The sequence below is a fragment of the Gouania willdenowi genome, chromosome 13, assembly GCF_900634775.1.
Source record: "Gouania willdenowi chromosome 13, fGouWil2.1, whole genome shotgun sequence".
In the NCBI taxonomy this organism is placed as follows: domain Eukaryota; kingdom Metazoa; phylum Chordata; class Actinopteri; order Blenniiformes; family Gobiesocidae; genus Gouania; species Gouania willdenowi.
This window is the reverse complement of record NC_041056.1, coordinates 30,006,891-30,027,664: the sequence shown is the minus strand read 5'-3', so window position 1 is coordinate 30,027,664 and position 20,774 is coordinate 30,006,891. Positions and strand designations below refer to the sequence as shown.

General features: G+C 39.5%; 2 protein-coding genes across 2 annotated transcripts; both read left to right on the top strand.

Moving 5' to 3' along the window:
- Positions 1-1,402: 1,402 nt before the first annotated feature.
- LOC114474841 (endonuclease domain-containing 1 protein) lies at positions 1,403-4,099 on the top strand. Its single transcript, XM_028465399.1, has 6 exons — positions 1,403-1,466; positions 1,561-1,658; positions 1,972-2,072; positions 2,135-2,249; positions 3,203-3,359; positions 3,472-4,099. Exons 2-6 carry the CDS (start codon positions 1,587-1,589, stop codon positions 3,861-3,863), a joined length of 837 nt encoding a protein of 278 aa, XP_028321200.1. The 5' UTR covers positions 1,403-1,466; positions 1,561-1,586; the 3' UTR covers positions 3,864-4,099.
- Positions 4,100-11,753: 7,654 nt separating this feature from the next.
- Positions 11,754-15,507, top strand: LOC114474802 (transcription factor 7-like 2). Its single transcript, XM_028465329.1, has 8 exons — positions 11,754-11,868; positions 12,636-12,831; positions 13,643-13,695; positions 13,794-13,859; positions 13,996-14,143; positions 14,246-14,353; positions 14,442-14,537; positions 15,299-15,507. Exons 1-7 carry the CDS (start codon positions 11,864-11,866, stop codon positions 14,499-14,501), a joined length of 636 nt encoding a protein of 211 aa, XP_028321130.1. The 5' UTR covers positions 11,754-11,863; the 3' UTR covers positions 14,502-14,537; positions 15,299-15,507.
- The last annotated feature ends 5,267 nt before the right edge of the window (positions 15,508-20,774 follow it).

Here is a 20,774-nt window from a genome sequence, read left to right as displayed (position 1 = left end):
CATATCAACATTGTTACACACGCACACAGAGACATATTTGACAAATAGGTGTGCCACGGCAGCCCCCCCCAGTGTTTGTCACGGTCCTGACGGGAGGAGACCACCGTCCACCTGCCCTCATATCCCCGTCTATCCATAACAGGAGTAAACAGCCAAAAGGAAGAAAAAGCAAGCCGGTAACACAACGTTTTGGTCCTTAAAAGGACCATCTTTGTGCAGGCTTGCTTGCTAATACGTGTAAAAATGTGCAGGAACAGAGAGTAATAGATGCGTCTCTAGTGAAATCTGAGCATGGAGTGAGGAATCATAATCTTTGATTTGAGGGGGCAAGACATTTATTTGAGGGGGCACTACCCCTTCTTGCCCTTGCGTAGAGCCGACCCCGGAAGACGCACACATAATTACCCGTTTTAGGGAAAAACGCTTTTGTTTTGTCTCCATGTGGATGTGTCCTTGTTTCTCCACATGAGACAGGGAGTGAGGAAGACAATGGCCACTTCCACACCGATGTGTGGCCAGTATGCAAACTGCAGGGTGTCCAGGTACACAGTTAGCAGAGTCTTCAGGTGTTGAAGGACAACAGCCTCTCAAATGTCTTCATGACGTGACGTGTCAGTGGTACTGGTCTGTAGCCATTGAGAGCGCTGGGGTGTCCTGTCTTTGGCATTGGGATGATGCAGGAGGCTTTTACAGGTTTTGTACCTTCTTCAGCCTCTGGTAGAGGTTAAAAAGGTGCTGAAATATTCCTGCAAACTGTCCAGCAACGACCTGAGGACCCTTGGGCTGATGCATACTCATACAAAATACACAAATTGAATTTCCATTGAGAAGGTTAAGGAGAGTATAAACTTTCTCCTAATAATCAGGTTTTTTTAACTGGTTCCCTAGTTAATACATCCACAACAGGAGCGAGTGAAGAGTTGACGTGTAAGGGTGGGAAAACCTGCAGCTGAACTAACATTATTACCTAACTGAGAGCTGTTAGTTGTGTGAGATAATTGTCTTATCTGCCATTAGTATGTCAAAAATACTGGAGAGGAGTAAAAACATACAGTACGTTGTTTCACAAACTCAATACAAACAAGGCTTTTAAATCAGCTTAATCGTTCTGTTGTTGTTTCTTATTTACCAATCATACACAAATCTGTTTTTTGCATGAATCATTTTACAATAGTATACATATTCATGAAAATAATTAATAAAATGTGTAGATATTTGATGTTTAATGATAAAAATCAAGGAAACAAAATGTTATTGGTAATTTCTTACATGCATCTTACATTCTTGCCAAATATCTGCAGTTTAGCTGCAAAGGTTCTGATAAGAATAGAAGGACAAATGGGGTGAAGGGAGGTTAGGTATAAAAGCCAGAGTCTACAGAGAGCCCTGTGGCAGCAGACAGGTGAGTGCGTGCGTCTGCACACGTTCAGCCACTGGTGGTGAAAACTCATTCTTCTCACATAAAGGTTGGATCTTTCACTGCTGATCAGAACAATGTGTAAAGCATGGTATTGTGCTCAGTGCATGTATTTTATGTTTGGTTTATCGCTGTGTCCAAAGCAGGGATTTTCAGACTGCAGAAAACCATGATGCAAAGTTTGGCTCTTGTGTTTTGGCTCCTCCTCTCCGTTCATGCAGATGTCATTGAACGTTTTGAGGTTTGTCTTCTCGTTCCAATTTTATTCAAGATTTAGTGGCCTGAATTGCATGAGTTTTTTTTTTTGCTGGGATGATTAAGCACTGTCTAACTATCTTTAATGGGATTTCTTACAGCCAATCAGCATGTGATAGTCAAAGGAGTTTGATAAGATCAGAGAAGCTTTTAATGGAGAAAAAAACGGTTGTGGGGAGACTCCCAAATTTTGAACCTCTGTGACCAAAATTACAAAATATTTCAATAATTCAACCCAATTAAGGTAAATAGAATGGATTTTCCCCCCTCATCATATGACTTGTGTTACTTTGCATTAGGATGTACCAGAATGCATGAAATACTTTTACAAAGAGAAGGTTCCTGAGTGGGGGTCTTCTACATCCACTGCTGCCCGTCTGTGTCAGCGCTTCGCAAACAGGTGGTGTAAAGCACACTGACTGTGTCCTTTGTTACCTATTTATAAAACCTTTACTTTAATAGGTACCACTTTGCCACACTGTACGACACCCATCACCGCATTGCTGTTTACTCAGCTTATCAGTTCCAGTCGAGCAACGGAGGTGGAAGAGAGAAGAGATGGTTTGTGGAGCCTCAGGTCAGTCATTTGCGTCCGCTTGTTGTTTACTGTTGCAGGTTCTCTGCTGCATCTAATGTACTTCATCCCCAAAATAACCATGTGACCAAATTTAACCAAATTTCACCTGATGACCTTAGGAAGTGAAGTTTCATCAAATTAGCAAAAACAATTATTTGAAATTTGAGGAGTGGTATTTTCAATTTCAAACCCACCCACCACCATAGAAACAGTTTATAATACAGGTTTTTATAAATTTTTTCAGTATCTGGCCTGCTTATGGCAGTTTGACCAGGAGAGATTTCTGTAATTATATATCACCTTCTATATATGTTATGTTAATACTACAGGGTGGTTCCAAAATGGGCTGCTAGCATGTTTAGCACACTAAAATAAAATCGAATTAAAAAATCATGAATGCAAGACACTTTTTTATTTAGTAGCATGCTGCAAGTCGGGAATATTGCTAAATTTCACAAAATGTGATTGATTTGATAGTCTACCTGTGTGGATAGAAGCTGGTTGCTGTGTGCAGGTTTCCGCCCCGAGTAAAAGGCCTTTCATTTTTGTACCACTATGAGCAACGGCCAAATACCAAATGTGTCCCGTTTCTCTTTTTGTGTCTATGGCCTAATACCCCCCCAATTCCTACAATCCTAGGCTAAATAGCAAAGCAATATGTTGTGATAGATAATAATCAATAATGTAGTATTCCATTGATCATGGTGGTGTAACTAAAAGTAAAACATCTGAGAATCATGAATTTCTGTCATTATCTTTTTTAAACATTTTTATAAACATTGATAATTTAAAGTCACTGAAATTGCTTACCTTTGGTTTGAGCTTGAAAAGCTGAAATATTAGTTCATGCTTATCACCGTACTTTGGTAATTGTCAATTCTGACAGTTGCAGGAAAAAGCCAAATATCTTTCTAAAAAGATATTTTTCATTGAGTTTTTCTGTCCTTTTTCAGTTGGTCAACATGACCTGGCAAGCAGAGATGAAAGATGGCTATTGGCTGGGGAAAGACAATCCTGGGATCTATCTTGGTGAGAGACAAGCTCTGAATGAGGACTTTACACACTCTGGCTTTGACCGTGGTCACCTCAACCCAAATGGACACCATCCAGGTAAGTTAGAATTGATGTGACAGATTGGTACATTTGAAAATTATCAGAGGGACTACCAAGCCAAACTATGTTTTCTATCACTATGTTTACTACCTTCTTCTTTTTTCTTCAGTCCCAGGTCGCAACGCCACCTTTACCCTGACCAACGTCATCCCTCAGAACCCCAAACTGAACCAGAATGCCTGGAGGATTTACGAGTCCCAGCTTACAGACCTTTTCCGACAGAGATGCTCCAAGGCCTTTGTGCTGGTTGGAGCCATTCCTTCTGCAGACAACTGGATCATTAAAAACAATGTGAGGCGAGTCAACATTCCAGACTACCTGTGGAATGCATACTGCTGTGTAGACAACAATGGCAGGCCCATAAAGAGTGGAGCTGCCACAGCGAGGAATACTGAGGATAACTGGGTGGAACAGATGTCACTGGATGAGCTAGGAGAATTCCTACAGCAGGTCTCTAATCAACCAGTAGGGGAGCTCTTTCACAGTGGTTGTATGGCATAATTATTTAGCTAAATCTAAACTATAGATATCCCCTAGGTCTGACAAATTCAACACAATAAAAGTGCAATAAGAGTCTTTCAATCTTTCAGTATTACTGTATCTAATCTTATCTATACGGCTCCAGTAGCTACAATACACTTGATGACACCACCTCAAAGTATTTGCATGAAGTGACTTCAACTTGTTTTAGATACTGTAATCAGCAACTTTACACTTAAATCTGTGAGAGGCCATCATAGGAGCAGATTGGTCGTGAACCCCTGATCACAGTTGGTAAAGCTATGAATGTCTCTACTTCTGAAGCTTTGACAATAAACCCTGTGTGCATCTGCAGCGACTCCTCGTCTTTGGATCAGAGTTTGTCACCAGAAAATCCCAAAACAGTAAGTCTCCTCGTTTGAATGTAAATCTGATCGTCACTTATTTTACTTGCTAAGGAAGAATGTACTTTCTGTTTAAGATAATGGTCAAACCCAATGTGAGGTCTTTTTTACAAGCCAGTAGGGGTTGAACAACATCATAATTTTAAAGGTCGACTTTATGTGCATACTAGTTGAGTCGACATCAACTACTCGATAACATCACCAAGAGCCGAAGCCGAGGAGAGTGGTAGCCGGGGGCCGGTGTTGTGCCAAAATCTGTGACCCAAAAAAATCTGTGACCACAGGTGGCGACAGTTCCAACCCCTGTTGCTTCTTGTCGGACATTTGCTCCCCCTTAAACACGTTTGTAATTCTTCTCCAGTCTGCATTTACTTCACCCACCGGAGCATCATGTTTAAGGGGGAGTAAATGTCCACAAAGAAGCCGCAGGGATTGGAATTGTCGCCACCTCCGGTCACAGATTTTTTCGGGTCACAGATTTTGGCACAACAGCGGTCTTCCCCCGCTAACGGAGCCTCCGTACTGCGCTACTGATGTTTTCCAGATCTGCTTAATACACAAACATGTTACCACTACAGCTAACGTTAGCATGTATATTAGCCCTAGTTTCTGTCTGCCAGCTGCAGTTTGAGCACAAACCAGGAAACAGCGATAAACACTTGATGTTGTGCTACCTTGCTGTGCAGGGGTACTAGGATCCTTGTTTACTGTGTTGCACCGCTATCTTGGGCTAAAGTCAAAGTCAAATTCTCCCAATGTGTTTAGTATGATCGGTAAACCAGTCAAGGGTTCAGACAAGAATAAAAGTATATCATCAGCATAAAGGGATATCCTATGTTCTAGACCATTTTGCCATATCCCCTTCATATCAGCTCTACCACGCAGTGCAACAGCTAGTGGTTCAACTGCTAAAGCAAATAATAGGGGCGACAGTAGACATCCCTGTCTGGTGCCACGTAACAGTGGAAAATAAGCAGACAGATTACTGTTCGTACAGATAGCAGCTGTTGGAGAGGAGTATAACACTTTTATCCATGAGATAAATTTGGGGCCAAAGCCAAATTGTTTAAGGGTATAGAACAAATAATCCCACTCCACCCTGTCAAAAGCTTTTTCAGCATTCAGGGATAAAACTATCTCTGAGATGTTGGATGGAGTGCTGTCATAGATGATATTAAATAGGCGTATATTGAAAAACAGAGTGGCGATTTTTAATGAACCTTGTTTGGTCGTCAGAAATAATAGAAGGAAGAATAATTTCTAACCGATGTGCCAGTATCTTTGCTAGAATCTTGCTGTCCACATTTAGAAAGGAAATAGGGCGTTTTTTTTTTTTTGTGAATTAGCAAGATGACGGGAGACTTTCCATTTTGCATTAAATTTATAGCATTTATCACTTCTGCTGTGGAGAATGGTCGTTCCAAATCCGTAGCAACTTCATTATCAATTTTAGGGATCTTTAATTCTTTAAAAAATTAACTAAGCAAAGACTCATCTGTCAGGGATTCTGTAGTATATAATTTGGAATAAAATTTATGAAAGCAGGTGTTGATTTCTTAATTATCTTTGTCTCACCCCAAATCATTCATCTCTGCTATAATGCGATTTGAGGATTTCTGATGGAGCTGATGGGCAAGAATTTTTCCGGCTTTCTCTCCAGATTCAAAAGTTCAACTCTGCATTTTGAAAATCAGTTTTTCAATATTTCTTGTCGACAGAAGGTTAAATTCAGTTTGGAAAATTAATCTTTGTTTAAATAAGTCATTAGATGGAGTAGCAGCGAGAACTCTATCCAAACTTAAAATATCACTGGTCAGCTTTTCCAGTCTTGACTTTTTCTGAGTTTCACACTGTACGAGATAATTTGTCCTCTAAGATATGCCTTCATCGACTCCCAGACTGTTGATGCAGGCATCCCTGGGGTTTTATTGTACTTAAGAAATGAAGTTATTTCTGATGATATAAAATTAACAAAGTTTTTGTCAGATAGTAAAAGTGAGTTGAGGCGCCAAGGACGATACACAGTATGAGAAGTCGGCACAAGTAAAGTTACCAATAATGGAGCATGGTCAGATACGACTATTGCTTCATATTCACATTTAAATATCCATGGAAGAAGCTTTTTGTCCAGAAAATAATAATCAATACGTGAATATGTACCATGGACAGGTGAAAAAAAAGAATAACACTTAGATTTGGGGTTCAAGAAGTGCCAAGCATTAGCTACTCCATTTATATCGGGGAATGATTGAATTGTATGAGCAGTTTTGGATTTGATTGACACGCTAGATGACCTGCGATCTAAAGCAGGTGACATAGCACAGTTCATGTCCCCGCCCAGAATGAGATGATGCGTGTCCATGTTTGGAAGGTAGGAAAAGAACTTTGTGAAAAAAGAACTATCGTCCCAGTTTGGGGCATAAACGTTAGCAAGGATGACTAGAGTGTTATAAAGCCTGCCTACCACTATAGCAATGTGAAGAATCGGTTTTTACCTTTGACGTCACAAATGGGATGTTTTTGTTGATAAGAATGGCTGCCCCTCTAGACTTATGGTGGAAATTTGAATGATATGACTGACCAATCCATCCACCTCTGAGCCTAAATGATCAAATGTAAGCAAATGCATTTCCTGGAGGTAAGCTATACTTACATTAAGCTTTTCCAGGTGAGATAATACCTTTTTGCGTTTGACAGGGTGATTCAAGGATTTCACATTCCAACTAATAAAGGTTACATCTCAGCCAACTGGTCCATTTGGAAAATTGTGTGTAGTCATTATCTTATATGATAAGAGAAAATATTATCATCATTCTGTTACAGGATAGACTTGTGTTTTAAGAGAGCTGATAATTTACCCACTGAGAAAAAAAGAACTTTAACTTAGGTACATTAGATTCTCAAACCCCAACACCCATTAGAACGAGGTGTTCCCCAAACCCTTTGCAATGATATACACACATTTAAGTGTTTTTAGGGCAACTACACTAACCTTACTGAACAAGCTCTACTGAGTTCAAAAAATAAAACCGCTTGATAAAAGGCACAAGGCAGACTGAACAAAATAATGACACACGTGTGTTCAAACTTAACCACTTAACCATTCATATTTCCTTTTTGTTGAAAAAAAAAAGTCACAATAAATTAAAAAAATGAATGAATGAAAAAGTATATGTAGAAAATAATTAGATAAATAAAATAATCAAATAAAATGAAAAAAGAGTTAGAAATATTGATGATAATGTAAAAATAAGATTTCTAAATGTATATGGTCATTTAAATAAACAATAAATGAAATAAAAAATCAATTTAAATTAAATGACATAATTAAAAACACACACACAATTTAAAATAAAAGATAGCTTAAAGATAAGTAAATAATATACCAGCAAAAATGAGAAGGGCATCTAATGACATATTTTAAGCTATTTACTGAGTGTTTAAGAATAATAATAATAATAATAATAAAATAAAAAAAAAAAAGATGAAATAATGATGATGAAATGATAAACTAGATGAAAAAATTCTACAACAGTTTTGTGAGATCAAAGAATGTGTTACTAGGACTAATCAGAAAATCTATACAAGTATTTATATTGGGAAAGGAAAAAAGAGAGGAAAAAAAAGGAGAAGCAGGAAATGAGTAATCAGAAACATTAGTAAAACAGTTAACGAGAGAAAGTATATTCAAACCCCTAAAGTGTCATTCAGATTTTATCTTCTGACATTACTTATATTAACAGTATATTTAAGTCCGCCAACATATAAGCATCTTCATATTGCGTCCTTACAATGACAGCCAGTGTGTCTTCACGACTCACCAGGATTGACGATAGCGTTAATATTTGTAAGGTAAATTATCACTTATCCTCATGACATGTTCATTTTTGTGGCGTGTCGAGTCGAATTTCGGCCTTCACATATGCCAGGGCTTCCTCCGCATTTACAAACTGCTTCTCCGTCCCGTTGTGTGTGATCCGTAATCTCACTGGGTAGAGGAGGCCGTATCGGATGTTTGGGCATCCCCGCAGCAGCCGCTTTACCTCCGTAAATGCTGATCTCGCCTGCACCACGCTGGGAGGTAACCCGGGAATATATAGACGGTAGCTAATCTCCACACAGTCCTGATAATAATGTAGCTTGGCTACAATGGGTGGAGACAGCAGATGGAGTCCTCGAATCGGGTGTTTCAGGCACATACAAGATTCGAATATTGGAGCGTCTCATGGTTACTCACTGGTTACTTCAGTCTCCACTTTAGTTTGCAGTGAAGTCACGTCGTCAGAGCACGCTGATAGTCCACGTTCCATTTCCGATATGGTTGTTTTTTCATTGTGTCCAAGTCGGAGTGGATTGTAGCTGTGCTATTAGTCACTTCTGATTTCACAGCTTGTAGGTCGTTTCTAATAACTTCTAGCTCCTCAACAAGCACGGTTTTCAGCACCGACTTAAGCAGCACGACTATTTAATTTTTCAATGAACCAAAGATTTCAGCTTTCATGTATTCCGTGTCCATTTGATCATGCGGTCGCAGTCACTCCCGTCCGCCAGCATCAGTAAACGAGGCCGTGGCTTTAGGCCCAGGAGTAGAGGATCCTCTGGTGAACTTGTATTTTCTTAAGTTATTAGGCATTGAGCACTGAGCAGCGACAGACAAAGGAGACACTTAAAGCAATATAACGTTGCCAAAGATGATAAAAAAGTGCCTAGTTACAGCTTTTAAACACATTTTTCAGTAGAGCTTGACAAAACACGTGTTACTCCATCGCCTGCTCGCTAGCGCCCCCCGGCCCAAGTATCTTAAAACATATTTGGGCCAATTCTGGCTGAAATATGGCAAGTTTGCATTACCAATTCTGGATATGAGCTCAAACTGGCCCACATGTGAAGTACCAAACGTGGCCCAGCTATCTTAAAACATATTTAGGCCAGTTCTGGCTGAAATGTGGCAAGTTAGCATGAACAATAATTCTGGTATATGCGCCAGACCAGAAAATAGAGTGTATGCCAGATTTGGGCCAGAATGACAATGCATTGTGACCCACATTTGGGTGAATGCTTGTTTATTTGGTTGGTTTGTGGTTGTCATCTTGTATTACTATGGCTGTATTTTGGCCCGGATATGGCCAACAAGTGTGAGTCTCTATAGTGCCATCATTACACGCAGTATATGGGCCTGACCAGAAAACGGAGAGGTAACAGTGCACAGTGGCCCACATTTTGGCCAGTGCTGGTTTATTTGGCCTATTAATGGCTAACATCTGGCATTGTGATGGCTCGGTTGTGGCTAAGCTCTGGAGTTTTAAAGACTGGCAAAAGTTATATCAAATCAGGGAGAACAATGTCAAAAGTTATCAGAGGAAAGAAGGCGCTTGTGGTTAGCGAAGCTAAACCAGCATCTACGAGGCTAAAATCTGGACAACATCTGAATTTGTTTGGCTCATTTCTTGTCAGGTAAGTGAATTGTTGATAGTAGCGGCTCTTAACTAATTTTCCAGTGTGATGATAAGAATATAATTAATATCAAGCTACTGCATGTGGCATTATGAATATTTATTTACACTAGTACAGTGTCCGTCGGAAGTATGTATTCATGTGGGAGCATAAGTACAGTTGTCAATTATGGCCAAATGAGAATTTGAAGGTTGGATGTACAAAGAGGTGTACATACTCTGTACTCTGTAGTGTTATAAAGGTGTTTTATTTGTGGGTGCAGAGTAAAGTAGTGTGATTCTGGAATCATTTTGTGCATTTTTATATCTTTTTTGGTGTAGTTTTGTGCATTTCTCTTGTCATTTTGTGTATTTTTTGTCTAAATATTTAGTTTTGTGTATTTTGAGTCATTGTCATATGTTTGTTGTTGTTTGGTGTATTTTTCTGTAATGTATGTTTTTTGGAGTCATTTTGTGTGTTTTTGGAGCATTTTTGTATATTATTGTGCATTTCTGTTGTCATTTTGTGTACTTTTTGTATAACTATTGTTTAGCTTTTTTTTTTTATGTCATTATGTGTATTTTTGTATCTTTCATTTGTCTTTTTTGAATGATTGTTGTTTTTTGTTGCCATTGTAGTGTTTACAATATCAACTAATAATTCCTGAAATGTGCTACATAAAGCCCAAGGACTCAACAGCAGTATTATTTATACATATATGACCCCTGGTGTTGAAACTGTGACATGACACCAGATGACAGCTTCTTTAAAAGATTAAGAAAATTAATATTTCATTGTGCAATTTGAAAGCAATAATTTGTGCTGTCTTTATGACAATATTGGGCTTCAGCTTTAGTTAGCAAAGCTTTGCATTGCAGGGCAGGGCTTTTCCTCGTCTGTCCTAATAATTTTCATTCAGTAATTTACAGGATATATGTACTAGTAGTAGTAAAAATAATAATAATAATAATAATAATAATAATAATAATAATAATAATAATAATAAATATTATGATAAAAATAAATCAATGTAGAAATGTAAATACAAAGTACATTACTAAAAACAAAAAACAATGGCCTAATAATTGCAATAAAAGGATTATATATATATATATATATATATATATATATATATATATATATATATATAGAGAGAGAGAGAGAGAGAGAGAGTTTTAAGCCAGTACAAATACTTAGTTTTATCAATAATAATAATAACAAAAAGCAATGGTCTAATAATTGCAATAAAAATTATATATATATATATATATATATAATGCAATTTTTATTGCATTTATATATATATATATATATATATATATATATATATATATATATATATATATATATATATATATATATATATATATATATATATACGGTATAAAGTAAGGCATAAAAATGGAAAAATAAATTTTCTTTTTTATTGTTAAGACAATTTTAATATTTGAAGGAAAAAAAAATAATAATAATAATTAAGGGGTATACTGACAGAATAGAGGCTCAGATGCCCACACCAATAAATATAACTTTCATATTTTAATTTAACTTTTGATTGCACTGTTTTGAATTGACTTTGGATTTTGCACCATTTTTTTTTTTATTGTTTCCTCGAGACATTTGCACTATACCTGTAGGTGTTATATTGTATTATAGTGCATTATTCTACATTTTAAATTAGGTTGTATTTTTTTCTCCATTGGTGTGTTGTGTCGCACAATTGCATTGTTTTGTCTTGATATTTAAAGTAAATAATAATGTGTACACACTGTGTATTGACTTGGAATAATTAAAAAAATAAATTAAAAACTTTACCTTTTTTTATTCAGGCATGGCCATGGCCTAAAGCCGGCCCTGCTCTGGGGTCACCAGAAATGTGTGATATCAAAATGGTTTTACAACCCAATAAAGGTTGAGAACTACTGTTTTATCCTCACTAGACAAAAACAAATACGTTGCTTTTTTTTAAAAAAAAAATAGCATTATTTAAATACACGTATTCCATGGCAACCGTTTCATCTCTCACCCTATATAAGCGGTTAGAAAGAAAACTAACTGTTTTCCAGCAGTTGTATCTGCAGTACACTGTGCGGTCCTCAAGGAAAACACTGTCAACAATCTCCAGCGACCCTTTCTGAAGATCATCAGGCAGAATATCACACATTAACAACCCCCGCTCTCAAAATGAAGTAAGTAGAAGTTTCATTAGGCTTTATTTTACCGTCAAGTCGTTCCTACTCCATTCCGCTAGGTGGCAACATTGTTCCGATCTCTTAGTACATGTGGAGGTCTTTCGTCACAATAATATAATAATAATAGCAACATAATTACAGCTATAACTACTAATTCAAATGATATACAGCTGATAGGAGTGTGTGTCACAAGTATTTACACAAAACTGACTTGTTTTTTATGATGTTCAAACATTTTTTGTAACGTATTTTTTATTTATTATTATTTTATATATATATATATATATATATATATATATATATATATATATATATATATATATGTGTAATTTTGTGTGTTTTGCTGTCTTCCTGCATTTATGTTTTTGATTTGTGCGTTTTTGGGTCACTTTCTGTATTTTTGTTGTTTTCTGTATTTTCCTGTCATTTTGTGTAACTTTGTTGACAGTTTGTGTGTCTTTGTAGCTATTCTATAATGTTTTGTTGTTTTAATAGTCATTTTCTTCCTTTAAGTAGTTGTTGTGTCTGTCTTTGTTGAGTCATTTTGTGTGTTTTTGGATTTATTATTATTATTATTATTATTATTATTATTATTTTACATTTTTGTGCATTTTCTTGTTGATTTTTGTGTTTTTGGAGTCATTTTGTGTATTATGTTTAGGTTTATATTCCTTCTAGCTTCTCTCTCTCTCTCTCTCTCTGTGTGTGTGTGTGTGTATCTCATTTATTTTCTTTGTCTCCTTGTTTATTTCTTTGTGACACAGGACACCATTAACCATGCTGATGGATCCTTTGGTCCAGGAGGAGGAGGAGTTGAAGCATCTGCTTCCTGAGGTTGCAGATGTTGCAGAGCTCTATCCAGAGATTGCAGGACTGGTGCACTGGGCGACTTACCCTGTGATGTCATCTCCTGCTCCTCCTCTTTGTAGATGTCCTCCTCCACCGTTAACAGACCTCCAAGTAAGAATCAGTGAAACACATGGTGCCAATGTGGGCAACATCACAGCATACATTTGTTCATCCATTAAGAACAGACAGGCCCTTCCTCATTCTTCTATATGACTCTGTTGTTGTTATAAACACAGTTTTTAATGGATTTATTTTTATCCAGTCCTTATGTGGCATTGGAATATCACCCAGTTTGGTTTCTTTGACAGACCCTAGCAGTAGTTTTTTGGTGGATGGTTGATACCATGGTTGGAGTAAAATTAATTTGGAAATTCTCAAAAAACTGTCAGTGCCAAGGCACAAAAATGTAAAAATCTGGCAATTTATTTTAGATAAGGCTATCGTAAAATCCAGTAAGGCATAAAAAAAATTAAATAAAATGTGGAAGAACACCCACATTTCAGAGATATGGCTGTATATAGTAAGGCATCAAAATGAAAAAAGATGACTTTTGTTTTTTTTTTTACTGTTAAGACAATTTTTAGTATATTTTACAGCTGATTTAAGACATGTGAGACAACTGACCCGTTATCATGGTACTAACAAAAAGCTAACATAAGAGGAAGGTCACGTTTTATGGGGTCTTTCATTCCAGGCTCAGTAATTGTGATTAACTGAATTTTAAATTTAGTAATTGACAACGTATTTGTAATTGACTTTCAGGGGTAAAATCACATTTGTAATTTGAATTATAATTGCAGGTCACCATAATCATAATATAGTTGTAATTGAACATGGATGATTGAGGTTGTAATTGTAATTGAAAAATGCAATTGACCCAAACCCTGGTGTCTAATATTGTTTTATGTTTTTGTGTCTCCAGTTTTACAGCATTCCATTCTTTCCACCTGAATGTTTTCCTTCTTTTGAAGAACGGTAAGCAAAGCAAACAAACACACCTGATCCATCAGACGTTGGTCCACATGTTTGTGACATGATTTCTCATCCATCGTGTTTATGTTTTATCTTTGTAGAGATGATTTGGATGGTTTATTGGCTGTCATGCCACCAGAGGCCCTGGAACCTGTCCCAGTTCCAAAGTGAGTGTCCTTGAGTTGTTTTAATTGTCTTTTTTTATGAGTAGCTCTCGATCAGAGTGTCTCCCTGCTCTCTCTCTCTACTACTCTCAGCTACTGTTTCCCTGCCCTGCTCACTGTTTGCGTTTTGTTCCTTCAGGAAAAGGAAGCGTGAGGAGAATAAGGGGAAATATATTAAGAAACCTCCCAACGCGTTTATGCTTTTCCTAAAAAGCGAGAGGAAGACTGTGCAGGAAGAGCTCGGCATTAGGAACAGTGCCGCCGTCAACAAAGTTCTTTCTGAACGCGTAAGTTTGTTGGTTCCTCAATGAATGATCTGTGATCTTCACATTTCTGTCTTCGGTGTGTGTGTGTGTGTGTGACACTTTGTTGTTGTTGTTCATCCACAGTGGAAGTCTTTGGAGGCAAACAAAAGAGAGCTCTTTGAAGCAGAAGCCCAAATAGAAGCTCATATCCATGCTTTGAAGAACCCCGGCTGGACCAACAAAGCGAACTACGTAAGTCTACTCAATCTTAGAGGTGATGACATCATGACTGTGGAAGTGTTTTATCAGCTGACTAGAATTTTCACGTGTCTGATTTTAGGGGAAAAAGAGTAAAAAATCAAAGACTAAAGCTCCACCTCTGCCTCCACCCTCCTGCTGATGGGAATGTGTAATGAACATCACTAACATACTAACGGTAAGTATCATTACTCAAAACATCACTTCATTTTATGATGATTTTATTTCAAATTAGTTTTTCCACAAATGTGAAATCAGGTCATCAGTTACTATGAAACAAGAATAATGTGTATATAAAGTGAAGCATCCAATTCATCCCCTCGGAAAAAAGTAAAAATGACAGAGAAAATGATATATCAGCTTCACCAAATATTTCAAGTAAACTCAAGTCTTTTCATGCTTTGATCACATGATGGCAGTCATTTTTAATTGCAAATTGTTGAACAAAGTCAGTTTTTCCCAAACTGTGCAATTTTCATCAAATTATTTCACAAGGGTTTCCTGAATTAAATTAAACTTTTGTCACAATATCAAGAAAATTTGAAGAGAAAAACCTGCCGGGAATAATATCTCTCACTTATTGCTTGGATATTGCCAATACCTTAATCAATACTAATAATAATTACTCAATGCTCTAAAACAAAAATGAGGTGTACCTTAATGTGATGTGCAGACAGGGACACACTCTCTGAGAACAAGTTTAATCTCAGATGTGTTTTAATGTCCCAGTCTAAGAGTATTGAGTTTTGCATCAAGTTAACTTCAAATTGTGTCTCTGCTCTCCATAGATTGTTTGAATTGCATATATCAGCCATCTAAGATGTTCTTTAACAATGTGAATTAGTTTAGTTTATAGTGGATTCTATCATAGAGACTCACCTAGAAACAAGCCTGCAGTACAATCAGATGACTCATCAGCTGTTCTCTATTTTTTACTAGCATTAAGGACAGCAAAGACATCAGCAACAACAGCAAGGGCAACTTCAGAAGCAACATCAACAGCAACAACGGCAACAGCAACAACAAGGGCAATGTCAACAGCAACATCAGCAACAACAACAGCATTACCAGAAACAGCAAGGGCAACATCAGCAACAACATCAACAGCAGCAACATCAATAGCAACAGCAGCAGGAGCAACAACAAGGGCAACATCATCAGCAACTTAAACAGTGGCAACTATTGATGTTGCTGCTGACATTGCCCTTGTTGTTGCTGCTGATGCTGTTGCCGCTGTTGATGTTGCTGTTGACGTTGCCAATGTTGTTGCTGCTGCTGTTGCCCCAACAACAAGGGCAACATCAGCATTAATATCAACAGTGGCAACAGCATCAGCAGCAACAACAACAAGGGCAATGTCAGCAGCAACATCAACAGCAACATCAACAACAAGGGCAATGTCAACAGCAACATCAGCAACAACAACAGCCTTACCAGCAACAGCAAGGGCAACATCAGCATCAACATAAACTGCTGCAACAGCATCAGCAGCAGCAACATCAACTACTGCAGCAGCATCAGCAGCAGCAACATCAATAGCAACAGCAGCAGGAGCAACAACAAAGGCAACATCATCAGCAACTTAAACAGTGGCAACTATTATGTTGCTGCTGACATTGCCCTTGTTGTTGCTGCTGATGCTGTTGCCGCTGTTGATGTTGCTGTTGACGTTGCCCTTGTTGTTGCTGCTGCTGTTGCCCTAACAACAAGGGCATCATCAGCATTAATATCAACAGTGGCAACAGCGTCAGCAGCAACAACAACAAGGGCAATGTCAGCAGCAACATCAACAGCAGCAGCAACGGCAAGGATGTCAACAGCAACATCAGCAGCAACAACAACAAAGGCAATGTTAGCAGCAACAAGGGCAATGTCAGCTGCAACATCAACAGCGACAGCAGCAGCAACAACAACAAGGATGATACTGTTGCCACCGTTGATGTTACTGTTGAAGTTGCCCTTGTTGTTGATGCTGCTGCTGTTGCTATTGATGTTGCTGCTGATATTGCCCTTATTGTTGTTGCAGCTGAAGCTGTTGTCGCTGTTGATGTTGCTGTTGACGTTGCCCTTGTTGCCTCATCAGCTGTTCTCTATATTTAACTAGCATCAAGAACAGCAACGACTTCCGCAGCAAGAACAACAAGGGCGATGTCAGCAGCAACATCAACAGCAACAACGGCAAAAGCAACAACAAGGGAAATGTCAACAGCAACATCAGCAGCAACTACAGCATCAGCAGCTACAACAAGATCAATGTTAACAACAGTATCAGCAGCAACAACAAGGGCAATGTCAGCTGCAACATCAACAGCGACAGCAGCAGCAGCAACAACAACATGGATGATACTGTTGCCACCGTTGATGTTGCTGTTGACGTTGCCCTTGTTGTTGCTGCTGCTGTTGCCCTAACAACAAGGGCATCATCAGCATTAATATCAACAGTGGCAACAGCGTCAGCAGCAACAACAACAAGGGCAATGTCAGCAGCAACATCAACAGCAACAACGGCAACAGCAACAACAAGGGCAATGTCAACAGCAACATCAGCAACAACAACAGCATTACCAGCAACAGCAAGGGCAACATCAGCATCAACTGCTGCAACAGCATCAGCAGCAGCATCATCAATAGCAACAACAGCAGGAGCAAGAACAAGGGCAACATCATCAGCAACTTAAACAGTGGCAACTATTGATGTTGCTGCTGACATTGCCCTTGTTGTTGCTGCTGATGCTGTTGCCGCTGTTGATGTTGCTGTTGACATTGCCCATGTTGTTGCTGCTGCTGTTGCCCTAACAACAAGGGCAACATCAGCATTAATATCAACAGTGGTAACAGCATCAGCAGCAACAACAACAAGGGCAATGTCAGCAGCAACATTAACAGCAGCAGCAACGGCAAGGATGTCAACAGCAACATCAGCAGCAACAACAACAAAGGCAATGTTAGCAGCAACAAGGGCAATGTCAGCTGCAACATCAACAGCGACAGCAGCAGCAACAACAACAAGGATGATACTGTTGCCACCGTTGATGTTACTGTTGAAGTTGCCCTTGTTGTTGATGCTGCTGCTGTTGCTATTGATGTTGCTGCTGATATTGCCCTTATTGTTGTTGCAGCTGAAGCTGTTGTCGCTGTTGATGTTGCTGTTGACGTTGCCCTTGTTGCCTCATCAGCTGTTCTCTATATTTAACTAGCATCAAGAACAGCAACGACTTCCGCAGCAAGAACAACAAGGGCGATGTCAGCAGCAACATCAACAGCAACAACGGCAAAAGCAACAACAAGGGAAATGTCAACAGCAACATCAGCAGCAACTACAGCATCAGCAGCTACAACAAGATCAATGTTAACAACAGTATCAGCAGCAACAACAAGGGCAATGTCAGCTGCAACATCAACAGCGACAGCAGCAGCAGCAACAACAACATGGATGATACTGTTGCCACCGTTGATGTTGCTGTTGAAGTTGCCCTTGTTGTTGCTGCTGCTGCTGTTTCTATTGATGTTGCTGCTGATATTGCCCTTGTTGTTGCTGCTGAAGCTGTTGTCGCTGTTGATGTTGCTGTTGACGTTGCCCTTGTTGTTGAATCAGAAGACTCATCAGCTGTTCTTTATTTTGTACGAGCATCAAGGACAGCAACGGCGTCAGCAGCAAGAACAACAAGGGCAATATCAGCAGCAACATCAACAGAAACAGCAGCAGCAACAACAAGGGCAATGTCAACAGCAACATCAGCAGCACCTACAGCAACTACAACAAGATCAATGCCAACAACAGCATCAGCAGCAACGAGAATGGTTATGTCAGCAGCAACATCAACAGGAGCAGCAACAACAGCATCACTAGCAACATCAAGGACAACGTCAGAATCAACATCAACAGCTGCAGCAGCAGCAGCAACAAAGGCAAGATCATCAGCAACATAAACAGTGGCAAATATTGATGTTGTTGCTGACATGCCACTGTTGATATTGCTGCTGATGTTACCTTTGCTGTTACGGCAACAGCAGCAGCAACAACATGGGCAATGTCAGCAGCAACATCAACAGCAGCAGCAACAACATGAACGTCAACAGCAACATGAGCAGCAATAACAACAAGGATGATGCTGTTGCCACTTTTGATGTTGCTGCTGACGTTGCCCTTGTTGAATCAGAAGACTCATCAGCTGTTCTCTATTTTTTATTAACACCAAGGACAGCAGCGACAGCAACATCAAGTGCAACAAGGGCAACATCAGCAGCAACATCAACAAGAAGGACAATGCCAACAGCCACATCAGCAGCAACTTCAACAGCGACAACAGCATTAGCAGCAGCAACAACAAGGACAATGTCAACAGCAACAACAGCATTACCAGCAACCGCAAGGGCAACATCAGCAGCAACATCAACAGCTGCAACAGCATCAGCAGAAGCAACAGCAGCAACAACAAGGGCAACATCATCAGCAACTTAAACAGTGGCAACTATTGATGTTGCTGCTGACATTGCCCTTGTTGTTGCTGCTGATGCTGTTGCCGCTGTTGACATTGCCCATGTTCTTGCTGCTGCTGTTGCCCTAAAAACGAGGACAACATCAGCAGCAATATTAACAGTGGCAACAGCATCAGCAGCAACAACAACAAGGGCAATGTCAGCAGCAACATCAACAGCAGCAGCAATGACAAGGACGTCAACAGCAACATCAGCAGCAACAACAACAAGGTTTATGCTGTTGCCACTTTTGACGTCGCTGCTCACGATGCCCTTGTTGTTGAATTAGAAGCCTCATCAGCTATTCTCTATGTTTAACTAGCATCAAGGACAGCAACAACTTCAGCAGCAAGAACAACAAGGGCGATGTCAGCAGCAACATCAACAGCAACAACGGCAACAGCAACAACGAGGGCAATGTCAACAGCAACATCAGCATCAGCAGCAACAACAAGGGCAATGTCAGCTGCAACATCAACAGCGACAGCAGCAGCAACAACAACAAGGATGGTACTGTTGCCACCGTTGATGTTGCTGTTTACGTTGCCCTTGTTGTTGCTGCTGTTGCTATTGATGTTGCTGCTGATATTGCCCTTGTTGTTGTTGCTGCTGAAGCTGTTGTCGTTGTTGATGTTTCTGTTGCCCTTGTTGTTCAATCAGGAGACTCATCAGCTGTTCTCTATATTTTACGAGCATCAAGGACAGCAACGACATCAGCAGCAAGAACAACAAGGGCAATATCAGCAGCAACATCAACAGAGACAGCAGCAGCAACAACAAGGGCAATGTCATGTTGCTGCTGATGCTGTTGTTGACATTGATCTTGTTGTAGTTGCTTTTGCCCCTGTTGTTTTTGCTGCTGATGCTGTTGCCGCTGTTGATGTTGCTGCTGACGTTGCCCTTGTTGAATCAGAAAACTCATCAGCTGTTTTCTATTTTTTACTAACGCCAAAGACAGCGGCGACATCAACATCAAGAGCAACAAGGGCAACATCAGCAGCAACATCAACAAGAAGGACAAGGCCAACAGCAACATCAGCAGCAACAACAAGGGCAACATCAGTAGCAACATCAACAGCCACAACAGCATTAGCAGCAGCAACAACAAGGGTAATGTCAATAGCAACATCAGCAACAACAACAGCATTACCAGCAACAGCAAGGGCAACGTCAGCGTCAACATCAACGGCTGCAACAGCATCAGCAGCGGTAACATCAACAGCGACAGCAGCAGCAGCAACAACAAGGGCAACATCATCAGCAACTTAAACAGTGGCAACTATTGATGTTGCTGCTGACATTGCCCTTGTTGTTGCAGCTGATGCTGTTGCCGCTGTTGATGTTGCTGTTGACGTTGCCCATGTTCTTGCTGCTGCCGTTGCCCTAACAACAAGGGCAACATCAGCAGCAATATCAACAGTGGCAACAACAAATACAACAAGATCAATGTCAACAACAGCATCAGCAGCAACAAGATAGGTTATGTCAGCAGCAACATCAACAGCAGCAGCAACAACAGCATCACTAGCAACATCAAGGGCAACGTCAGCATCAACATCTACAGCTGCAACAGCAGCAGCAATATGGGCAAGATCATCAGCAACATAAACAGTGGTAAATATTGATGTTGTTGCTGACATTGCCCTTGTTGTTGCTTTTGATGTTGTTGCCGCTGTTGATGTTGCTGTTGACTTTGCCCATGTTGTTGCTGCTGCTGTTGCCGTAACAGCAAAGGCAACATCAGAAGCAATATCAACAGTGGCAACAGCTTAAGCAGCAACAACAACAGGGGCAATGTCAACAGCAACATCAACAGCAGCAGCAACAACATGAACGTCAACAGCAACATCAGCAGCAATAACAACAAGGATGATGCTGTTGCCACTTTTGATGTTGCTGCTTACGTTGCCCTTGTTGAATCAGAAGCAACTACAGC